The 25013-nt window shown below is 49.7% G+C and overlaps 1 protein-coding gene across 12 annotated transcripts in view; it reads right to left on the minus strand.

The window, feature by feature from the left end:
* Positions 1-9366: 9366 nt before the first annotated feature.
* LOC141965384 (mucosa-associated lymphoid tissue lymphoma translocation protein 1-like) overlaps positions 9367-25013 on the minus strand; it is a 30305-nt gene continuing 14658 nt past the window's right edge. For 7 of the 12 annotated variants that reach the window (XM_074916901.1, XM_074916900.1, XM_074916897.1 and 4 more), the window contains 6 exons: positions 22370-22444; positions 21644-21771; positions 21264-21395; positions 20988-21139; positions 13194-13319; positions 9367-11672 (listed from right to left, as the gene is read on the minus strand). In XM_074916901.1, coding sequence (XP_074773002.1) covers positions 11310-11672; positions 13194-13319; positions 20988-21139; positions 21264-21395; positions 21644-21771; positions 22370-22444 — 976 coding nt within the window. In that variant the 3' untranslated portion in view covers positions 9367-11309. Of the gene's footprint in view, positions 11673-13193; positions 13320-20186; positions 20384-20987; positions 21140-21263; positions 21396-21643; positions 21772-22369; positions 22445-25013 lie in introns of those variants that run through there. The other 5 variants (XM_074916902.1, XR_012634458.1, XR_012634459.1 and 2 more) reach the window with 5 other exon arrangements.

The following is a 25013-nucleotide window of genomic DNA, read 5'->3' on the forward strand; positions in this document are numbered from 1 at the left end:
AAAACGTATGTTTTGCAGATTTCTCACTGTTTTGCTCTTTTGCCTTCCTCACGCTTCTGACACCCAATTTTCCAATACCTAATTTCCAATACCTAACAGAGAGTAACTCAGCAGCAGTGGGGCTTTGGAGAACAGTGTAGCAAATGAAGGTACCAATTTAGCAGCAGCAACAGAGGTCTAAGGGTGTAACATGGCAAGGGCTGTAGAGAGAGTGCATAAATCTCATTAGACCAGCTGATACTGCTGTGAGGAAAAAAAGCCAGGCTCCTCTGTTGAACCTCGATGGCTCATCCCATAACATCTTTGACTGTGAGGTTTCCAGAAAAACATTACACAGATGCCACTTATATAGGAAAAGCAACCATCCTCTCAAGTCTTTTCTCTCTTTGCCCTTCAAAAGCTACCAAAGGGATCATCCAAAACAAGCTTGCAGGGAGTGTGCCATGCTAGAGCACCATGTGTGAATCCTGTCCTGCAGACATGGCCGAGACCACTGCCCACCACGGTTTGATCAAACCATGCTGTGTGCATCTCACACTGTGAAACCCTCCAGTGTGGGAGCATTCAAACGCTCTCACTGAAACTGGGTGAGAAAACCAAACCTAATGTAGGAATTTGCATAGCCAATGTGCATGAGAAACCCCCCCACCAGCAATGAGAGTCCTGTCCTCCTAAAGCAGTTGCTCTGCCCTGTCTCTGCCCTCTCAAGCGTGATCCTCCAGGGAGACCTACAAAATAACTTCGAAAAAGAGAAATATAACTTTCAGTAACAGGTTTTGTAATTTGTATCTCCACCAAACCAGGGATGCACCACCTTTGTCTGCCCTTGCTCTTGGCTAAATGCTTTTGCATTCAAAAGGCAGTGGCAACTGGTGTTCTCTTTCTCTCTCCATTGCTGTGAAAGATGTAATCTCAGCTGTCCTAGTTAGGGTGCCCCTTGCTCTTCAGGAACCACCTCCCGTTCCTCTCAAATTACTCAATCTTTTAACACAATCAAGCTATGCTTAGAAAAATCGTTCCCAAGATACCACTGCCCTCTCCCAGGTTTATAAAAGAACTTTTTTGGGAAAGATGTGAATCCCCATCCTATACTCTGGGCAGTCCCCAGTGTGTCTACACACACATCTGTCCTCTGCCACCAAGGGGGTAAATGACTCAGGACAATGTGAAGCTTCAGCGGGGACATGTCCTTTGTTGGTCACATCTCTGTTTTTGTCTTTTCCTCATCAAAAACAAACTTCATGAGAGCATGAAAAGGCAGAAGACTGAAGTTAAACAGAATTCCACAGCAATTTTTATAGACCCCTAGAAGGATGTAGGGTAGAAGGACCTCCTGGAGGCCCCCAGGCCAACGTCCTGTTTGAAGCAAGACTGCTCACAGACCTTGCTCAGAATGCCCTTAATGCATCCTTTCAATATTGAAATGGGGCCTATAAGAAAGATGGATAATGACTTTTTAACCCGGATCTCTAGTGATTAGACAAGGGGAGATAGTGCTAAACTGAAAGAGGGTGGATTGAGACTGGATATAAGGAAAAAACTTTTTAGCATGAGGGTGGTGAGACCCTGGAAGAGGTTTCCCAGATAAGTTGTAGATGCCCTATCACTGGAAATGTTCAAGATCAGGTTGGACAGGGCTTTGAGCAACCTGATCTAGTGAAAGATGTCCCTGCCTGTGGCAGGGGGTTGGACTAGATGATCTTCAAAAGGTCCCTTCCAACCCAAACCATTCTATGATTCCGTGATTCTGATGCCTAGGATGTATGTGACTCTAACACTCATGACAGTGCCAGCTGAAAAAAAAGTATTTATCAGTCTGTGTGGAGGTGGGGACGTTGGGGGTGTTCCCCACTGAGAACCAATTCTTTACTGATATTTCTGGTGTTAGAAATTATGACAGTCTACCTGTGCTCTGTTTTTCTCTGGAAAGCAGTGAGGTTATGTCAGGCCATCATAAGCCCCATGCACAGCACTGGGGCTGTTCTGGGACACAAGGGAATGACTTAGAAAAAAATCAAAGAAAGGCCTTGGCAAAAAATCCATAACAACCAAAAATTAGAGGAAAACATGCTTTTGGAAGCACCTTCCCAGAGACCAGAGCAAGTGGAGCATCATGGTTATTTCTCTGCTTTCTCTGGCCCATGAACTATGCTTCTTACTCAGCTCATCACTTCTGCAGGGCAAAGTGAAGGTCTGTCTAGACGGGGGGCTGCAGGCAGGGATGGTGCGCACGCAGTCGGCTCTCTGGGAGAACTGCTCACGCGTACATCCTGGCCCGGGCCCACAGACAGATGCCTCGAAGAAAGGAAACCTGAAGACAGAGCCCCGGGGGTGCACTGGGGCGGCGCAGACGTGTTGCAGGAGCAGGTCGGACCCATGTGTGCACGCTCCCCAACACTCACACCATGAAACCTCTCAAGACATGCACATCAGATCCTTGCCAGGCTCCCAGAGCTTCACCACATCAGCTCTCCTCCAGATCTCTAATGTGACTGCACAGGCACATATTCCCCAGGAAGTTTCCCTCCAAAAGCAGCCCAGGGACTCCACAAGTGAGCATCTGAGAAGGCGCAGAGGGCTCAGATACCTGGAGGTAAAAGCAGTCATTAAAAAGGCATAAACAAAGGGCATCATGATTGTTGTGCCACATCTCCAAACTTGAGAGGAGGCTGAAATAACCTTTACATAATCCCATTAGCATTTCCAGTGAAAAAAACGGCATTTTAGGAGGCAGAACAATGTCTTTTCTTATCATCCAGAAAGGTCAAAGGTATTTATCTGATTTAATATTTTATAATTGATATTAAGCAACACAGAAAAATAAGGCAGGCAGGCGGGAGATGGCTGCAGTGACACAGCAGAAGCTGCCCTCTACTTTTTGAGTTATGTATTGTCCTGTCCATCAGGTGAGCGAGGTCTGGGAGCAACACCTCTTTTCTATTGACTCTACAGAAAAGAGGAGTTTCTGTCATGCCCTGCTGTGTCAAGGACCCCAGATTTAAAGGCAGGCTCCTCCATGCTCACAATATTGCCACTGTTTCATCGTCACATCTGTGCAGGAGCTGACACTGCGACCATTGCAGTAGTCCCAGGGGATGAAACATCTTCAGCCTGCCTGTCATCTTCTGTCCTTCCCCTGGTCTTCGGGGCCTCTCACCCCAAAAAGGCCATTGAATGACTCGAGCGTGGCCAGAGAAGGGCAACGGGGCTGGGCGGGGTCTGGAGCACAGGTCTGCTGGGGAGCGGCTGGGGGAACTGGGGGGGTTCAGTCTGGAGAAGAGGAGGCTGAGGGGAGACCTCCTGGCCCTCTGCAACTCCCTGCCAGGAGGGGGCAGAGAGGGGGGATGAGTCTCTGGAGCCAAGGCCCCAGCGCCAGGCCCCGAGGGAATGGCCTCAAGCTGCCCAGGGCAGGGTCAGGCTGGCTCTGAGGAAGGATTTCTGTGCAGAAGGGGCTGTTGGGCGTTGGAATGGGCTGCCCAGGGCAGGGGGGGAGTCCCCGGGATCCCTGGAGGGGTTGAAGAGTCGGGCTGAGCCAGCGCTGAGAGGTCTGGTGGAGTTGGGAATGGTCAGGGGGAGGGTCATGGTTGGGCTGGAGGAGCTTCAGGGGCTTTTCCAACCCAGATGATTCTGTGATTCTGCGGTCAGGCAGGGTCCTGGTACAGCCCTGGCCAGACTGCCACGTCCTCCATAGTGGGAGGGTGTAAGGCAAAAAGAAATATGAGAAGAAATCACTGTGGATGGGGGAGGAAGAGTGAGAAAAGAGGAAGTCTATAGAGACTGGTGTCTCAAAAATAGGTCATGATGCCCAGCAGAAACCAAGGCATTTAGCACACATGTGGACACGCATCGATGCTCTCCACAACGATGACTTTGCATCCAGAGTAGCATCAGGTCAGGACCATCAGCCCTTCTCCAAGTCCACAAACTGTCCCATCTCATGGGTCCCTGGTCAGGCAGGGACAAGCTGTTCGCCCAAGGGACTCGTGGTCCAGCATTACAGCGGGTGCCTCACTGGTGTACGGGATATGTGGCCATGCAACACTTGGGGAAGCATCTCACATTTTTAATCTCTGGTAGGGAATGGAAATTAGGAGGTTATTCTTTGCTGAAACATTCTTGAAAGTCATAGCTGAAATCTCTCACTTGTCTCTTCCATCTGTTTATTTTTACCACTTAATAACATGTCTGTCTCACCAACTATTCCTGACACCATGGCAAGAAAATCCAACTTAGTGAAGACAGCTTTATCAAAGAGACATTAGCTCTTTGTTACTGTGTGACACCACATCAGTTCTTGTGTGTATGAAGTCTGGTCTGTAATTTCAAAGAGTGTCTTCCATCTCTTTGAGGAGGTGATATGGCCAAGAGATTTAAAATTGTTGATTATTATGCAAAAGGTTATCCAAACCGTGAAGATAAGCAGCAACTTCGAGCACTTCAAGGATTCTCATTTGTTTGGTGATATGCTTTTCTCTTCACTGCCACATGATGTCATGGACCTAATTTTAAGCAATTAGTAACAATGGCAAAACAGTCATTGGAATAATCTTTGATAGAGAACTCTGGGACCGTACAAAGAGGCTGTGCTATCAATAATTTCTCACCATTAATAAAGTCCTAGTCTGCAGGCTTCACCATGACACCAAACCTGCTTCTGTCTTTGCTTTCCAAAGAGACTTCCCAGCTCTCTGCAGATGGGTAGCTTCCCTGAATGCAGGTAGGTCAGCAGTGTTTATCTCCTTTTTAATTTGAGTAATCTTGGGTTTATTGTCTTCACAGTGGGTGGCTTCACTCATGCCTTTTGTTTCAAACTATCCTGGTTTCATCACTGGGCAATCTGCTTATTGGGGAGACCCAGAAGAACTGAAATCTGAACCATCTTATATTTTCAAATGAACTGTTTTACCACCTTTCCCTTATTTTCTAGACCTGCCATAAGTTTTTGTTTTTAAGAGTTTTGGAACCAGCTGAGCTGAACCAATGTCCTCATTTGCTTTTTGGGCAGGTAGCAGGGATATTTCACTGAAACAGAATCTTGCATCTCCCATTTTGCTTGCTGTTCAGAATCACTCAGAACATGTATACTCTTTTGAGTATATATTCTGGTAGCAGAATCACAGAAGCGTTGGTTGGAAGGGACCTAGTCCAACCTCCTGTTCAAAGCAGGACGATTGCCAGCATTAGGAGAGAGGAGAGCACTGCCGTGGGTGTCTCCATGTGAAAAGCATGACGGATAAAGGCCATCTGTGACACACTGCCTTTGATAGCACCACCTGGATTTAATGATTCAAGACGTCCTTGCTAGTCCTGAGTCTGGCATCTTCAATTACTGTCTTGTCTATGGTCCCGTTATAGGAAGTAGACTTCCACTAACTGGTATTTCAGAAGGGATCCTCAGCTAATGGCCTAACGAGTGCATTTTAGAGAAAAAGCAATTCCTCTATTAGGTCAGTTCAAGAGATCATCCTATTTAATCCTTGTTTACAAGAAGGGTATCATAACTGCTAAAGAACATGATAACCTGCCCTTTGGGAAACTCCTTCCTTCCCTGAGAAGGAATGGCCACCGAATGCCTTCAAGATCTCTCTACCTGTATGAGAACCTACTTCCAAAAACTAGGGAAAGAGGACCAAAACTGCATTGTTGAGTCTTGCAGTTTCCCTGTATGTCCCTCTGTATGTTCTACTGTACTGCACACATCCTGCCCGTAAGGAGCTTCCCGGGCCCAGGCCAAATAGATTGCCTGTGCATCAGGAGGCTCTTCAGACCCCGATGTACTGGGATAAAAGAAAGAAAATTCTCAAGGTTGCAAAGTTTCAAATGCTCCCATGGTCGGAAAGGCCAGAAACCAGCATGAGATTGGCCCACAACACAGAAAATTTCAGCTCATCACTTTGACAGCTGTAAGCAACAGCAAAGAGCATCTACTGTGGGAGGCATCAAGTGAGCGTATCTTGTGGACAGCACCACTAGCTCTGCCCTGTAAGGAGAAGTAGGGAATGATCCGGCAGGTTCTGTAGTAGTTAGTGTGGAAAATATCTATCAAGTGTAAAATAAAGAGAAGCTACAAGTTTCTAAAGAGTAAATTCAAATTCACTCTTGTGTGAGGGAGAAGGATTTGTTCCAAAAATCTGGAAAAAGATAAGTGAGCTGGTAAGTGAAATGGCTCAACATGCCCCCATATTGACATTTTTCCCCAGAAACAACTCCTTCAATGAAATTGCGCTTCAGCCAGTGTCCCAGGTGTGTTGCCACACTGCTGCACTGCAGACATCTCGTGACCACACCAAGGGCTTTCCCTGAGTTTGCCCAAGGATAGGAGACACCTCTGGGATGCCCCTTCGGCTCCAGCAGCCAAGAGAGCTCCACAATAGGCAGCGTAACCCTGAGAAAGCAAATGACAAGCTGCTGCTTTGCATGGAGGAGGCATCTTCTGCTCTGTTAAGGCCACTTCAGTAAAACCACCCAGCATCTAGCTGTCTTATCTGCACAACCCTTACCACTCCCTAAGGTACGCTTATTACCTTCACTTCATGCTGACAGCATACATGCCACCCATTTTTCTGCAACCTATCCAAGCTACAGCACAGCTTGCAAATCATCTTGGTCAGCTGGGCTAGTCCAGCTACAAGCATGTCACCAACCACCTGAATATCACTGGTTTTACCAGATAAGCTGTAGAGCCCCAGGGTTGGCTAATGTGGCTGGGATGAGTTTGTTGTTTCTGTACCCGCTAATACAACTGTGGTAAGAGATGGCCCAGGAGTTGGTGGAGGCATTTCTGTCACTCTCTGTCACTCTAGCTAGGTAAGGAAGAAAACATGCCTTTGCACTACAGAGGATGGAAATGTTCTCAGGTACCCAGCAGTAAGCCCCAGTCTTTCTCTTCTGTACCAGCACCTTTGTCAAGCCTGTTGCCCAGAGGCAGTGGGGATGGCTCAGTGCCCGGTGAGAGGCCGTATGAACCAAGAAACATCCCGTGTTCTGCCTTGCCTCCATGCTGCTTCTTGGATACAAGAGAACAGCACACAGCAGGAATGCCCTGGTGGTGTCCAAAACACCCACAGTGATGTGCAGATGCCTCGGCTACCCAACAGTACCAGGAGGATCCTCTTGGCATGAGGACATGCTTTGGTGTCATCTGCCTCCATAGCTGTGTCCCTGCCTGGCCTGAGACATGAACCCATTGCCTCTCTGCCTTCCTACCCCTAACTTGCTGATTTACTTGCGTGACCAGTTTTCCAGGTGCATAAAGACCTGCCTTATACTTACCTCTTTCTTTGGTTGAGGCCGGAGAGTGGCTGATCTGGGACAAATCTATCCTTTCCTTGCTTTGGTCACAGAAAAGCCAACTGAGAACAAACCTTAAGGAACCTGCTGCAGACAGAAGGGTGCCAGGCTCAGGTATGTATGACAGCACACATATAACATGCTTCTCAATTGCATGCTGGGCCAGTGATTTTCCAGTAACTAAACAGACAGAAATGGCATTTCCCTGATTTTCACTGCCTTGTTTTCTCACTCTTTGGGCACACTTGCCTTGTTTTGACAGAAACTGCCAAACATCAGCACATGAGCTGAGAACTGCATCCCAGATGAACTCTGTAGCAGAAGAGCACACGAGGCTGTTGACCGAAGTCCTTCCCTTCAACACGTATACATTAGCAGAGAGGAAATAAAAGGGCATCTATCTAAAAAAAAATTATCAAATATTTAGGTGTTGCTATTTTCATCAGAGATTAATGAATGTTTTAAGGCTTCAGTTCACTCGCTGCTTCTCAAAAAAAACCCCATAGCAGACTTGGGCAAAGGGAAAGCATCTATATTACCTACACAAACAAACGCTTTTAAGCTGTTTGTAGCCTCTGGGCACAGACTGGCCCAAGCAATGGGAAGAGGGCAACAGCTCTGGTGTAAGTGAAGGTACAGAGGCAGAGAGGGAATGAATGAAAGTTAGAGCTGATTTCTTGGTCCGACTTTGCTTGCAGTTGTGCATCTAATGATGGAACCCCAGACTTTAATGGCTCTTGTAGTCCCTCTGGGAGAATCAAACTAAGTAATGGACTGATTTTCTTACTAGAAATAGTATGAAGACTAGACACAGGGGAGTCCACCTGTATGCCCAGCCATAATATCTGTCCAGGCTATGACCCTGCAAAGAAATGCAGTGGGATAGCATCAAACTTCCATGTTTGCAAGTTTGGAGATACCACTTGCTACTTCAGAAAATGTATGAAAAGGCATGGATATCTACTCAAAATCAATGGGAACATGAAATGACATAGCAAGATGGGTGGGATACACATTGTCGGGTGAGAAAGGGAGGTGGAAAGAAGAATGGCTGCTTGCTGTGGGGTCAGTGCTGGGGCAGAGGGCAAGCCAGAGAGATGTGGCAGCAAGAGGTGAAGTCAGGTCACACAGAGGTGGGGGAAAAGCAGCGTTGTCCAGGAGCCAGGGTGGAAGGAAGGAGCAGCAATGAAGAGAGAAATTAAGTGTTCAGTGGGCTGTTGGGACTACTCGGCCATGGGCACACTGCGAGCAGAGTATGAAACGCTGGTGCATTGCTCAGAGCTGGGTTACTCCTTCCTGCCTACCCTCAGGCTGGCCACAGGGAACTTGTGGAGCCTGAGGGCTCTGGCTGCAGGTCAGGAAGATTGAGGACCACAGTCATCTTGGATGAGACTTCTGTTCTCCGTGCTGAGAGATCAAAACACATTCCAGGGAAAATCTGCTGGCACTAAACAAATTAAACGCTAAACATAAAACACTGTTCCACCACGGGGAAGTTTGGATTTCATGTGTAGAGTATGGGGATGAAGGCAGATATAGCTTCACCCCCCCCTACAATGAACCAGGCTGGTGGCAGGGCAGGAAGCTGTCCTGGCCAGAGGCCCCGGATGCAATCTCCACCTCTGCAATTCAGCTTTGCAAGTGCTTGTGTGCTCACTTACACCGTTGACTGAGGTGCATGGAAACATGGTGGTAGCCCTGCACTGGGCTGCAGGGTCTCCTTGAAGGAGTGGAAATGCTCCTGACGGGGACAAGCACTGTGACAGGAGGCCTCCTAAGCCTGACCCAGCCACCCAAGAGCCACACTTTACAAAGGAGATGGATAATTCACAATGAATCCTGACATTATTTTATCTACACATTTCACCTGACATGATTTCATCCTATCTAGTGTCATTTGATCCACCTTTTAAATCCAAGCTTCAATATGCACTTACCTAAAAAAAGAAACAATCCTCACATGTAGGAGCCTAGAAGCTAGAGTTCAAAGGATAAAAAGCCAGCAGGTCAATATTAAGTTGCACCCTGGCAATTAGAGGGAAAAATGAAGACAGTTAACTCAGAGCCACATGAAGCTTTACGCATTCAAAAACACCAATAGTGTTTTATTCAGAAAAAATAAACAGCCTCGCTTTGAATGAGAGTAACATTCACATGAGATGACATTTGCCATGACTATGTGAGCCAGAAACACATTTTACCCCAAGAGTATAGGAGGGTGTGTATAATCCTCATAGAGGTAAGAGACTCTCAGCTTCTCCCAAATGCCTGCGCAGCCATTCCCACTGACTTGTCTCAAGTTTCTGCTGGTGTTGAATTATCTTTGGTTCTCCCTTCAATTAGTTTACTATTTTCTGGTTTAGCTTCTCTATCAGTCCATCTTATTTAAACTGCATCCTGCAAATTATTTTCTTTTTGAGCTTTACATTTTTTTCCTAGGACACTTTCTAGACTTCAGCCAGATGGGGCCTCTCTCCCTTGGCTCTAGTCGCTCTGAAGAGAATAAAAGCCTCCTCTGTTCTCTTTGGACAGGATTCCAGCACTTGTAGGATGGTTTATCTGGAAGGAATATTTCATATTTTTCCATGCTGCAACAGACATCACAGACAGAGATGCAAGTATCTTCACTGCTGAAGGGGAACCAAAACTTAGGAAGTGCTCTTTCCACCCCTCTTTTAGACCAAGACAGAAGACAAGAGTTTGGACACTCCCCACTCTGTCATCCTTGAGTTCTCAAGAAGTCTTTGATCTCCAAGTTCTTTCTTTCACATGACCACAACAGCCAGAAGGGACTTCTGGTGGTCTCTGGTCCAGTGCCCTGACTGCTTGGATCAGTTCCTCAGCACCTTCTCCAGGCCAGGGTGAACTGTCCTCCAAGGATGGAGATCCCACACTTCACTGGAGTCACTGGTCCCTGTTGGAACCATTTGATCACCCTCCCAGGCTCTTGCTAAGCAATGACCTGGAGCTATGCTGAAACCTTTATCAAACAGATATCAGAGAAGCGGGATGGTGCCCACACAGGTTGTCCTTTGGGCCCTGCTCACCTGTGGCTCTCTGGGCAGCTGGTTCTCCATGACAGGTGGTGCTGGAGGATGCCTGCAGTGAATGCACAGACAGGCACTTAGAAAAAAAATATTGCACTGATAACTTTTCTGAGGTTCTTCCTCCTCCATCCTGGTCTTTTCTGTCTCTCACATGTAGAAAATTCTGTATCTGAGAGGAACTCAGGACCACACAGGAGTTAGCAGCCTCTAATGCCCTGCATACCATGCTAGAAGGGGCATGTGTAAGTATACCTGCCCTCTGGCTACTACTGATGGAAAACCAGCCTCCATTGTAAACACACACTTGACAGAACATCTGACCTTCCTTCTCCTGGCAAGCAATTGTCTTGCCTCAAGTATAAATACATTCTTTAGAAATACATAAATGCATAACTTAAAACCTGCTTTGACACAGGCAGGACTGTCAAGGAAAGGAAACCACACTGCAACCCTGGGGAGAGCTTATACAAGGGAAGCAGTTTCACCTGGTGCCCTGGGTCAAGCTTTGTGTCCTCTGCACAAGTGTGAGGAGTCAGCAGCTGTAGCTGGGTTTTGAGGCCGTGTCGCTGCTGTAGCACGGGTCGGTAGTGTTGAGGGGTTTCTCATCACGTTTAATACTGTAACGTTTGCTTTTAGGCAAAGCAGAAAACATCAGCTGGTGCCTTTAAGTGGTGTTGGGTTTTGTCTGGCAATGTTGTGACGTGTCAGGTGGCCGGGTCCTCCGCCAGACACGGACACGATGACAACTCCTTGCTGATCCCTACTGCTCCCGGGGGACAGGGGTTACTTCCAGTGGGCTCCAGGCCCCACACGCCACAGGGTGCAGATGGGAGAAGACTTTCCAAAAAGGCAGACTTGGCCTCATTTGGACAGGGCGATCGCTGAGGCTGGAAAGCAGCTGATGGATTCTGATGCATTTAGCACTCGAATAACTGTTGCCTCTATTAAAAATAGCAGTTCCCAAGGCTGGGGTCAGGGGTGGTCCTGCCCTGGGCCAGCCCGGAGCAGTGCTGAGCAGAGCTCACTCAGGTCGCTCTCGTCATTCTCCTCTGGCTCGCTGCTGGAGTTGGAGAGGTTGCTCCTGGGCAAGCTGCGGCCAGAGCCTGTCCTCAGAGACACTTGCCCCTTTGGGCCAGTGCTCAGTGTCGATGCATCCCGGAGGCACATGCTGACTGCACAGGCAGGAGTTCTCTGGTAGTCTGGCTGGGAGTAATTCCTCTGGCTGAAAAACTGCCCCAGCAGAGATTTCTGGAGGGTTGTTTGCAGGCTTTCACAAGTCCTCTGCTTTGTGCTCAGCTGGGTGTAATGCAAATCCAACTGCAGGACCACGTCTGTCTGGAAGGGGAGAGAAAAGGACACAAAGTGTATGGGAGATCACGGCTTGAAGCAGCTATTTTGCTGTTGTTGCTGTCAACAAAAACGACAGACTTGGGTGGCTGTTATGCAGGCTCACAGCCCCATGCTGTGGCGTGATGGAGCAATGCTACTGCCAGAGAAAACGAGCTGTTACATTCGCTCATGACATTGGTGGGCCTCAGCCATGGTTTCTGGATTCCAGGACTTCTCCTGAAATCAGGCCACCTCATGTGAGATCTCATCAGCCCCGTCAGGGCACTGTCACTGCAAGCATCACCCCCCGGGGTACTGGCACAGGGGAGCTGGAGGAGAGGAGAGGAGAGAGGGACTGCACCCACCCGAGGAACAGCATGACCTCCACCCTGGCCACGGCGCAGGGGTGCTGCACACGCAGGAGGAAAGCATGCAAGGGAAGGGATATGAACCACCTCAATAAAACACATACTGCAGGGTAAAAGCTAACAGTTTTAAACAGCAGAGCTCCACAGGGATCCATTCACAGCCTAGCACTACTTTAGATTTCTATAAAAGATGGTGAAGGAATCAGAAAATAACCACATTTGTGGCAGCCAAATCCCTGAACGTGCCCAAAACCCTAGCATGGGGCTGTGCCTGAGATGCCTGGCTGTACAAAGCAGGGAGATGTATAATGGAGCAAGAAGATTTTGGCAGGCAATGCAGGGTCCGGGTCTCACGTCTGCACTCAAAAGCAATGCTGAACACTTGGGAAGGGTTCAGAAAAGAGCTCCAGGAACAATCAAGGACTGAAAGAGCTGCCATATGCTGAGGCACGTCACGCACTCAGCAAATGGAGCTCATGGTAGGCAGATCTAGGGAGCAGCTCGAGAGCAACATTCAGTGTGAGCCTGCATGGAGCAAAGCAGATAAGCAGCTGGCAAGATCCACTGGCTGGGTGTTAGAGGGGGGGAAAAAAAAATCAAATGACAAACAAGGTGCACACTGCTATTTGGGGAGAGATAATCTGCTGGTAGAGACAAGGCAGGGGACTAGCAAATCTGACTCTCTCGTGATCTTTAAATAGCTCGAGGGTCTTCTGAAGTGTGTCAATGAGGCATAGCTTGGATCAGACTTGATAGCGTCACCCTGATGGCAGGGGGTAAACCTTCCCGCTGCTCGAGATCCTGGCCAGCCCATGAGCCCATCTCTCAGGCAAGCACACAGCCTAGTGAGACATCCTTCATCTGAAATGTTTGGGCTAGTCCGATCTCCCCATGGCTGATACAGGCAAAGAACAGCCTCCCTGGCTGGGCAGCACAGAAAAACAGAGCAAGCCGAGAAAGAGGATGGCTTTTGTGCCTTGAAGATCAACAAGCTCCTCTAACACCAATCTGGATGTTACACTGACACAGGCATTGTCCACATGGAGTCACAAGACACACAGTCAGAGGGGCACATCCAGCTCAGGCCAGAGGGAATGGGGAGTACCAGTTACACGAGGTGCAGGAGAACTGAGGAGATTTGCACATGGCAGCTCTCTACCTGAATTTTCTGTAGCCCGCAGAGCTGGAAGACGCAGTCCAGCTTTTCCTGCTTGTACACAGAGGCGAGCAGAGACTCCACTTGGTCCAGGCAGCTCTCTTTCAGGGTGGCCACATCACCCATCTCCTGCGTCAGGAAAACAAGAGGAAATGCAAGAAATCTCAGCATCAGCCTGGGCATGGAGGCACAACTACCCATCAAACATGCTGCTTCTCTGCACACAGCAGTGCCCAGGGCTGGCCTGTGCCCTCGACAGACTGGCTGGTGAAAATGCTGCATCCCTTAATGGAAGTACTACAGAGTGCATGCAGCAGAAATAGCGATTTTACACACTTGCCTTGTGCATAACAATGGGAAGACGTAGCTAAACATCCCCTGAGCACATCTACTGGGAACGCTGTGGTCTAATGGGACTTCCAGCAAAGCAGATAGCAGCAACAGCCAGTATTACAACCACCTGTAGTATACGTGGTGCATCAAGGAGGGAGTAAGTCGTCCAAGGGCATAGCTAGAGGAAGCTCTGAGTTGTGCCGGGTGCTGAGTTAGCCCCCCACCATCTACAGAACTGTCAACTCTTGCTGAATTATTCAAACTTAACAAAAACAGCCCCCTTTCTATGAGATCCTCTTCAGTAAAAATCGTCTCTTGGAGCCACTAATAGCACAGGAAGGGACAAGGGATTAAGGGCCTTAAGAAACAGCATCTCACTTTGGATTTGAGCCCTCTTGGATGGGTGACAGCCCACAGCCTAGGAGAAGGCACTTCCCTCTGCCAGCTGCCTTGGCAACTGCCACGGTGTGATCCTGCTGGCCTGGCTTGGCCAGTGTTAGGATGTCCTGGCCTGGCTTTGGCCATGGGCACTGAGCAGCCTGGGCAGGCTTGCTGCAGCCACAGATGGAGCCAGTGGTGCACGAGCAGAGTTCAGTCCCTGCAAAACTTTCTCGCTGTTGGCGGGAGAAGTTGCACTGGACATGTGATGAAAGAGGCTGTTAGGACATTGCAGGGAGGCACAGGTTAGAGAAGCCCTGGGAGCTCTTGCTAGCCTTTACAGACCTCCCCTGAACTGCTGCCTGCAAGCAGCCAAAGCAATTTGTTTCTGGCCAGGAGAATATTGGCAGTAGAGCTAAAATGTTGGATCCCAAATGCTGGCTGGGATCTGCAGGCATCAGGGTCACCCCTGCTTACAAGGCTGGCGGAACAGGAGTAAACACCATTGCTGATCCAGTAAGTCCACTGAAGGCAGGCTGAAGAAACACCATTGATCTCTGTGCAAAGCAAAGCCAAATCCCATCTCTGCACTTGGCAACTGATTCCTGGTAAGACAAACTGGAGAGAGCTTAGGGAAGACCAGGGCAGTGAATGGAGCTGGCAGAAGGGGAGATGTGTGTGCCAGCAAAGGGAGGACACAGCTCACATGGGGATGGAGCAGCTCAGGGAGCCTCATCATGGTTCCTTCCACCAGCCTGAACTGCACCTGAAACAGGCGACAGGCTGCAATGCAGAGCACCTTCTGCAAATGAACACTGTCCTCTCCTGCCCTCTCCCTCCCTGCCTCACTGCATCAGGTACCTGCTCCCAGCTACCCCGATGCCATCATTGCTCTGCTGAGCCCAGCAGCTGGGTTAAACTAAACCCGGAGACCAAATGGAAAGGCACAGAGATCAGCCTGGATGCCACTAACACTGGCCTTGGGCAGGAGGACTGCAAAAAGGAGCAGAGTGGCCCTGCGGCATCCAGCCACCTCCATCCTCCAACACATGCTTAGGGAGGGACGGGATGTGCATGCCACCAGCTCTGCCCAGGCTCCTGCCATGGGAAAATCAGTGACTTTCCAATTCAAAAGTGGTGTCTGTGCTTTCAGTTGCCTTTATGGACGCTTACGAAAGCGTCAAAAATATTTTTGAAACCTGATGGACTACTCACTAGGGGGAAACTAGTCCACAGCCAGAAGTCCTCCTGATAGTGACCCCACCAGCAGTCCCCTCCCTGATGATGCCAGAGCACTCTCCTCCACAACATTCTCCATAGCTATCTCATTGCTGCTTCCTCACATGTCTTTTGACTTCTGCAGTCCTGCCTCCCCCTGGTGCATCCCCACTCCTGCAGCCTGTCCATGAGTGGCTCCTCCAGGGATCCACCAGCCTGCCCCAGCTGGGGTTGGGCCCCATTCCCCTTTGTCTCCTTGCAGGCACAGATGTGTTCTGGGTTGTGTGACCTCTATGTGCCTACTTTTGCAACTGTGTTAGCAGCCTTTGCAGACACTGTGAATTTTCACTGATCAACATCACAGCTGGGTTTATGCTAGCAGGGTGGGGATGCTCACATCTGTGCTAACGCACTGGAGTCTTCTCCCAAACGTCTGTTTATTGCTCTGCAATTTTGAGTTCCTTGAGGTTGGGCTGCCCTTTTCTTCAGCCTAAGAAACACCCAGTGTTAATTAACAGATGTGACTAGCACAAATTAATTAGCACCATCCCAAGTTAAACCACAGGTTATGAAAAGCCAAGTATCATGAGGAAGTCTGGAAGGGGTGAACCACACAGTCTCCCTGAGTGGGATGAAGCCAGTCCCAAACATTGAACAACCAAAAGAGTTTCTCTCTGGCACAGACCTGGGCCTTTCCCAAGCGAAGGAGCAAATGCTCAGCACTGTAGGGAAATGCCCAAAGTCCCTTCAGCATTGACACAGGGAGGATCTTCCAGCAGCCCAAGAAATTAACTGATAAAAAATCACCTTCTTTACTGTGCAGGCACATTGCTGGCTCCTGGTCAGCTTAGTTGCTGTCAGGGCCCCGAGGGCCTTTTCTGCCAGGTTGATTTCCTCCCTGTTGACCCCCAGCTGTGCCTGTACATGGGGTTATTCCTTCTCAGATGAAGGACTTTGCAACATTAAATGATTCTGGATTCGACAGCCAGCCATGTGCTGCCGACCTGCTTCTGCAGATGAGGTTCAGCCTGCATCCTATTCCCGAGGCCAGGACCCTCACCACCAGAATACAGACCATACAGGAGAATGGACCAAAGGCATTGTGTGACCCAAACAGGCTTGGTGACACACCTCATGCCTGACAGATGCATGTTCACATGTTCTACAGGACATGTGAACATGTCCCGTAATCACCCACATGGATGGTGATTCTGCAATGCCCTTAGGCAAAACCCCTCCCAGATATTCACTCTTTTTACCATGAAAATGTCATGTCCACTCTGGATCTTCCTTACTACAACTCAAACACTGTCTTCCTTCCACACTGGAAACAACTGTTTATGTATCTGAAGGTCTCCTATCCACAACTTTTTGCTTTTCTTGCCTAACTCACAATTCTCTTGCTCATTCCTTTTATTGCTTTGGGTGCACTTTAGTTGGTACACTTTTTTTCCATGAAGCATGGTCCCAAAACCGGACCAAGTACTGCAGCCTCAGCAACAGCAATAAAATCCAGAGAGGATCCCACACAAATCTTGGATCTCTTATTTACAATCCTGTGGCACAGTTTCCTGCCCCACTTTTGTTGCATGAGCTGTTGCAGACTTTGACCAGAACTGGTCCCCTACTCACTTCCCACCCCGTGCTTATGCTACTGCTTATTCCTGCACACATGCAGGAACTTGCATCTGCTGAATAACAGCCTTGGCCTCAGATTGCATCTCCAGTTTATCCAAATCCTTCTAAAATCTAACCCTGCCTTTTAGCACCTTGCAGAGACGCCCAGTGTTACGGCATCTGTGTATTTAATAAGCACATGCTATGGCACATCACTGAGGTCATTAGTGAAAATAAAAAACAATCCTGCAGCCCTGGTTTTCCAAAAGAAACAACATATTCAATCACTCTCAGAGCAGGAAAGTTTTTTCTTAGTTTTAAATGGAATTTTCTGTGTTTCAGTTTGTTCCCATTGCCTCTGGTCCTGGCACTGGGCACCACTGAAGAAGTCTGGCTCCATCCTCTTTGCACCTTCCCTTCAGGTATTTATATGCATTGATGAGATCCTCCTAAGACTTCTCTTCCCCAGGCTGAAGAGTTCCAGCTCTCCCAGCCTCTCCTCACAGGAGATATGCTTCAGCTGCTTCGTCATCTTTGTGGCCCTTCACTGGACTCTCTCTAGTATGTCTGTATCCCTCTTGTACTGAGGAAACTGGACAGAACTCTTCAGCTGTGGTCTCACCAGTACTGAGCAGAGGGGATAAATAGGTCATCTCCCTCAACTTGCTGACAAGACTCCTCCTAATGCAGCCCAGGACCCCTTTCACCGTCCTTACTGTGCAGGCACATTGCTGGCTCCTGGTCAGCTCAGTCACTGCCAGCACCCCGAGGGCCTTTTCTGACAGGTTGATTTCTTGCCTGTACATGAGGTTATTCCTTCTCAGATGAAGGACTTTGCACTTTCCCTTGTTGAGCTTCATAATATTCGTGTTGGCCCATTTCTGCAGCCTGCCCATGTCCCTCTGGGTGTCTGCACAACCCTCTGTTGCATCAGCTACACCTCCCAGTTTTGTGTGAGCAGCAAACTTGCTGAGGGTTTGCTCTTACCCGTCATCCAGATCATAAATGAAGATGCAAACCAGTACCGGTCCCAGTACTGATGCCCGGGGCTCCCCTTCAGTGGCCTCTAGCTGGACTTCATGCCACTGATCACAACCTTTGGAGCTTGGCAGCTGAGTCAATTTTCAACCCACTTCACCATCTACTTATCTAGTCTGATATCTCATCAGCTTGTCTGTGAGGATGTTACAGGAGAGGGTGTCAAAAGCCTTGCTAAATCAAGAAAAACAATATCCACTGCTCTCCTTGCACTTCTCTCACCGAGCTAGTCATTTCAGTGCAGAAGGCTCTCAGGCGATCAGGCACAGCTTACCCTTAGTAATCTATGTCATCTTCCCCCATGTAATCTATGCTGACTGCTCTCAGCCACCTTCTTGGCCTCGCTGTGTTTGGAAATGGCTTCAGGGATTACTGGCTCCATTACTTTACCAGGGATCAAGGTGAGGCTGACCAGCCTGTAGCTCCCCAGATCTTCGCTCTTGCCCTTCTGGAAGGCAGGAGTGACCCTGGCTTTCTTCCAGGCCCCAGGAAGACTACCATGTGGTGGCCTCAAATCTCATTGCCAGCCCCCTCAGCACTCATGGGTGCACCCCGTCAGGTCCCATGGATTTGTGAATGTCCGGTTTGTTTAAGTGCTCCCTGGCCTGGTCCTGCTCCACTGTGTAAGTCTTTCTTGACCCAGACCCTCCTCCTGGCCTCAGAGGTCTGGGAGTCCTGAAGGCTGGTCTGACCAGTAAGGTGAAGAAGGCATCAGGTACCTCAGCCCTCCCCATGCCCTGTGTCACCAGGGATCCTGTCACATTTAGCAGTGGGCCCATATTTCCTCTTGCTTTCCCTTTGCTGCTGATATACTTGTAGAAGCCCTTCTTGTTGCCACAAGATTCAGTTCCAGATGGGCTTTGGCTTTCCTAACCCCATGCCTACATGCTTGAACCACATCTCTACAGTCCTCCTAAATCACCCGCCCTTGGTTCCACCTTTCACATGCCTCCTTTTCATATGCAAGCTCAGTTAGGAGCCCCTGGCACATCCATGCAGGCCTCCCTCTGCCTTTGCTTGACTCCCTGTTCATCAGGATCCTTGAAAATCCACCAGTTCTCCTGGACCTCTCATCCCTCAAGGGCCATGCCCGACAGGAACACAGCTCTCCAGCCTAGTGATCCGCAAGACATTCACCTGGGCAGGAGCTACCTAATCTTGAGGGATCAGTTAAAGCCCTGACACATGAGATTCAAATCCCCTTGGCTGACAGCAACTCGTTATCCACAAGTATCTGCACTCTGCTAAATTCCCAGCCTCAATAATCTCCTGTGCCAATGACTTCCACAATCTAATTACAATGTATGCAGGCAAGTATTTCCTTCCATTAGTCTCCTTTATCATTGCTGGCTGTGTAGGAGTCAGGAAACGGAGAAAAGGATTTTCTAAATTATTTTTTTTAGCCAATTCATAATTATTTTTAAACATTTCCCCATGGTGGAATGCATTTTTTAATGAAGATGATGCTCAGAAACTGGCAAGGTCAGAGTTTTGGCTGGCCCAGAGTTTCAGACAGTCTAAATAAATTTGGGAAAATGTGAGTGGAGAGACCATTAGGTCAAACAGCTCCAGAAAACAAGGAGATCCAACATAAAAGGTTTTAAAAGTAAGCAGTAAACAGTAAAAAGTAGAAGGAAACAGTACAGAACAAAAAAGATGTGAATTTCTGAGCTCTCAGCATCACTGTTTTCTACATATGTCCTAGAGCAGCCTCTCTCTCTGAAGACAGTGCTTGTCAAATGAAAAAGCAAGCCAGGCAAGACATGGGAGGGGAATACTACCACTGGACAACTAAAGAAATGGATCAATGCTAGAAAATCCCATAATTGTCTCTGGCAAGCCCTACTTAGGCTCTCTGCCTAAGTCACCTGGATAAAAGAGAATGTGGCAAATGGTGGGAAAACTATTTCCTCAAGCAAACGGCTCCCTGGGTTCATTTGCCAGGGCTTACAACATGCACCTCACATCCAGCCTGGTTTTGTTGGCCTTCAGCTCCTGCATCTCAGCAGTGCAAGTGGGGCTCAGACAGTCCCCCCGCTTCCTGCAGCATCCTCGAGGAGGGTCGGCACAGTGAGGATACAGCCAGCTTGCCCAGATCCTGAGAGGAGCCAGGCGCCCCCTGCACGGGGGTCGTGCACTCCTCCCTGGTGGCCTCCCTGGGGCTGTCTGACGGGGGCAGACGCCCTGTGATGGATGGACGTGCTGCCACCTCCGCAGGCACCGCTGGAGGTCAGTGTGAGCCAGCACTGCCGTCCAGTACCATACCGATGGGATTCTACTCTCCTGGCTACATCAGTCCCCCTTTCTGGTGTGCCCAATCCCTCCTGAGACAGCTCCAGACACAGGAGCAAGCAGCTGGGTTCCTCTTTCCCCAAAGTCACTGATGTGGGGTGGATGCACACAAACACATACAGACAATTTTCATGCGTGGTTAGGGAGCTCACGAGGGGAAACGATGCTCCAGCTTGATAATGGGCAGGACCAGGCTCCAACCTCCCACTGGACGCACGGCGCTGCATCAGTGACCACAGTGTACTTAGGGGCAGCATCCCTCCACGAGCAACAGGGGCTGAAAAATCCACCAGTCATGCTACGCTTCAGCAAAAGGACTACAGAAAGTGAGGAAGATGGTTAGCAAAAAGAAGCAGCAAATTAAATCCTTAGAGGTGGCATGGAGACCAACAGAAAAGACCACGCTGGGCATGTGATCTGTTAGGAAAGGCGTGAGAAAGGGTGCAAGGAAGGTGGTACAGCTCAACAGGGAAGAAATATACTGTCACATTAAGATACATTAGCACAGAGGGCTAAGAAGGCATGGTTCTGAAAGACAGATCTGCTTCCAAACTTGGAAACCAGAAAGGGTCTTCACCTCAGTCAGATTAAATGCAATAATTTAATCAGGCCAGACAGAAATTGGTCTGAGGCGTTACTGGTTAAAGGCATCAAAAGTGGCATCAAATCCTTTTTGTGATGCATTAGGAGCAAGGCAGGCAGTCTGTGGGGCCCTGATGCATGGAAGGAGCCCTCAAAGAGGTGCTTGCAGAAGGATAATTTGCATCAGAGGTAGCAGAGGAGGGGATCCTTTTCCACATGGGTTTAGCCTTTCCCAGCCCTCAGGACCCCTTGGGCTCACCCTAACCACCCTCCTAACTCTACCCTGGGGAAAGGAGCCCGGCGAGAATTCCGGGGAAGGGGGCCAGCCAGAGGACTCACGGTGGGCCGGCAGAGCAGGAGGCGGGCATCAGCGATGTGGGCCGGGGGGGGCTGCAGCTTGGCACACACATACATCACATTGGAGAAGAGCCGGTGGAAGCGGAGGGCTGCCTGTGCCCCGCAGGGGAAGGTCATGGTTCTGCTCAGCAGCTCTGGAAGGGAAAGCCAAGAGGCATCAGTTCCTCAGAGGGTCCCCCCAACACCTCCTACAGACTGGTGTCCCTGAGAGGCACGGGGACACCCAGCCTTCTCCTCCCCACACCCTGCACAGCTTACCGTGGCCGTGTCCCCAGCGCTCAGCAGCTGCTCCCGAGGGACAGACTGGGTCCGTCAGGGACCGGGCGTCCTTCAGAGTGTGTTTGATCTCCATCACCTGCTTCCCAGTGACCAAGGGATCCCGGCCGATGTCTGCAGGAGAGAGTTCAGAGGTGCAAGGGTCACTCCAGGTTCCTTACTCACCTCCCCGCCTTTCAGACCCTATATGAGCATCTCTACTTCTGCCAGGTTACTGACAGCTCACACGGAGTATGGCCTGTGATTTGGTTTTTAGGGAGGGCTGGCTGGCTGGGATGGAGTGCTGTGGAGCCACTCGCTTTCTGCTGCTATTTCTTCTCACCCCTGCTACTGAAGCAAGTGGTTTCTAGCTCGTCCCTTACCTTCTAACACATCCTCCAGCATGTGTGTAACCTTCTTCTCTTTCAAAATATGCTTCTTCAGATATTTCATGAAGATCCCAGAGCTGAACGCCCCATCCTGCAACTCATAGGCTTCTGCATCTTCACTCCTGCAAGAGTAAGGACTTGTCCTCACATTTCTGCAATGGGCAGAAAGCCCTGGGCTAAGTCAGGGCTTGCCAACTCCATCCAAACTCTGTTGTCTGAATCCAAGTTAGCTCCTCAAGCTATGTGCTTGGTTTTGGCTCAGGAGAGGGTGGGAAGGACAAGGGATGAGAAAAAGCAATGGAGGGTGATGGGGGAGGAGGCCTCAGCCTCTTTTGCCAGCCTAGGCAGGTCACAGCAGTTGAAAAGCCATCAGAACTGGCACTGGGGCTGTAAACAACCCTCATCATCTCAGGAGGCTTCAAGCTGACCTGCTCACAGCACATGCACCTTGGAATCAGGCTCAGGCCTGGAAGGACAGATGGCAGGAGCTGATGCCACCTTCATGCATAACCTGTGCACAGGCTGCCACTAGAGATGTCAGGAGGAACGAAAGAACTGCCTGAACAGCACACACTAGAGATGGAGTGGGAGAACCAGAGGAAACATGAGAGAAGCCCTCTCCAGCTTCCAAAGCCACCACATATGAGAGGATGTGAGAAAACGTGGTTGTGCCAGCACTTGGTCCTGTATCACGGTGTGGGGATGACAAAGTGCACTTACGTGGCATAGCCATAAACGGTGTTGCCCCAGGGCTCCAGCGGCTGCACCTGGGAGAGGGCACACTCTGGGTTGTACCTGGAAGAAGAGATGAAGGCACATGTCAGTGTCGAGGGTATCTTGTGCCTGGAGGGGACACAGCACGTGCTCCACCAAGTCCTTCTCCTATAGATGGCAATAAGATCAACCCTCACATCAGATATAACCACTCATATTACTTGGGCAGCAACAGAGGCTAAAGTTAGGAGTCCTACAAAGAATACAAACCACAGGGAAACAAGTAGATAGGGCCAGCTTCGACCTCTCTGCACTGGTGAGCTGCTCCCTGACCTGCAATCAAGCCTGAAGCTGTGGGTGCAATCATGCCTCCTTCCCCCTGAGGCTGGTTTTTAACAAATCTAGGCAGTGGCACAGCACAGAGAACATACAGGTTCACTGTGGCCCAAGGGACAACTGTCTCTAAAGAAGTCACGAGTGTGCATATCGCACGGCTACGGCTCAACCACCCCAGGGGCCTGGAGTGCCCCACAGGTCCCTTCCAGATCAGGCACACGCACACACCTTCTGCTGCAGGAAAGCAAAGCATGCCATGGCTGACACACCTCCAGATCTCCCTGAGATGAGATCAGGACACGCACCCAGGTCCTGAAGCCAAAAACTGGTCCCAGCACCCTGGTCTAGATGCAGCTCAATGAGCACAGACCCTGTTCTTTCCAAAACTGGGTAGACCCATGGTGACAGTCCTGATTTCCACCGAAGAAGATATCATGGTTGCACTTCATGGCCAAGCCCTGCCCATCTGACTGCAGCCAGACTGAACAGCATGGGGAGCAGCGGCCTCCAGTTTTACACCAGTGACTTGGAGCTGTTCCCAATCACACAGGGATAAGAGCCAGGCACAGAGGTGGCGTTATTCTGTGTTATTGAATTCCAGCACAGTTTCCTGGGGCTGAAGCTGGCACATTAAGGAAAGCAGAAGGGATGGTTGTATTGCCAGCAGCCAGCACGCTACCTACTGCTGGTGGCACAGTCTGAAGATGTTTAATGGCAGCATTCATCTGGCTGGTGGAAGTTTTCTGAAGATGATCAGAAGAGAAAATATGGAAAAGGAGATAAGCTTCTAAATATGAACACTGAGCAAAGAGATTTTTCTGCTTCTCAGCTGCTCCTAAATGAATGCAGAAATCTGGATTCCAGGTCCAGGGAGAAATGAGACATGGGATCCCAAACTAAGCCGAGGTCCTGTTGTCCCGATGCTGCAGATATCTACCCAAAGCTGTGCAGACACAGGTTGATGCAAACTTTTTGCAATGGCAACAGCAGGCATCCACAGCTCCAGCAAGGCCAGCTAGTGCCTGCAGTAGAAATGCTGGCTGTGACCCCCTGCCTCAGAAGAAAAGCTTCAGCAGGGGCATTTCCAGACTGTGACTGAACATAGGGACAGGCCTGACAGCAGAGGAGGTGGCCCCGCTCCCTCCTGCTCCAGAACAGAAAAAGTCTGTTACACAGCACATCTCATGCAATCTGTTTCTGATCTGCATCCCAGATAGGAGATGGTGTCCTCCTTCTGTCCTAAGCGGCACATGCTAGAAACCCTCATAAATCAGGGAATTCCTGGAAGAGGCAATCGCATCCACCCAAAATCAGCACATAAACGTACGAGGCTACACACAGGCTCTGTGTTCCTGGTTCCTCCTCTGCTGAAGCTGAACATCTGCTACCACTTGGCAAAGGGTGATGTGTTTCTCATCGCCTTGGCATTTCTGACGCTGGCATATGGGGTGAAGAGATACTCTGGGCGAGATCCCTCTTAGCACAGACACAGCTCCTCCCGGTTCATGCATGGCTGAGCGAACTGTCAACAGACTTGCAAGCATCAGCCCAACCAAAAGGACATTAGGAAAGGAGGCCCCAGGAGCCTTGTTCTACAGAGCAGTGTAAACACACGCAACTATGAAATCTAGACTCTTTGCTGAGCTGAAACAGTGATTTCTCAAGAAAAATGAGTTCAGGAAAGAGCTTCTACAGCAATCCCCCACGAGCTTGGGAATAACACCTACTGCACTACGTGCTGTGCTTGCTGTGGGAAAAGGGAGGAAACAAGTGTGAGGTTTGGGGGAGGAGAAAGAACAGCTGCACAACTGTACCCAAACATCCCAGCAGATGTCACACCGCATCCTTTCCCAAAGCGCCGCTCAGACTCCACTGAGCACAGAAACTGCTGGCAACACCGAACAAGGAGGCATCAGCTCAGAAGCTGTTTCTCAGATTGTCACCATTTGCATTAGCAATCCCTGTGCAGCCTCCACGCTGCCCCCCCATCACACACCGCCCTCGGATGGGCTACCAGCAGCCCGGAGGCACATTAGCCCAGCTCCACTGGTGCATCCACAAGAGCCAGGTTCTCCTGCTCAGCTGCAAGCTGTCCCCTGCCCAGGATCCTGCTGGGGAGAGCAGCGAGGTGCTGCCACGTGTGCTGGGGAGGCACTTGACAGTGCAGGAAAGCAACACGATCTTCTCTCAGCAGCAGCAGCAGCGAGCAAGAAGGCAGAAAGGGGATGCTTCACTATGGGGCATTCAGGGCAGGTATCAAGGGACATCAAGTGCCAACAATGCTGGCAACTCAAGAGCTGTGGCAGCAAGGTAA

This window comes from Athene noctua, chromosome 13 (assembly GCF_965140245.1).
Source record: "Athene noctua chromosome 13, bAthNoc1.hap1.1, whole genome shotgun sequence".
NCBI lineage: Eukaryota > Metazoa > Chordata > Aves > Strigiformes > Strigidae > Athene > Athene noctua.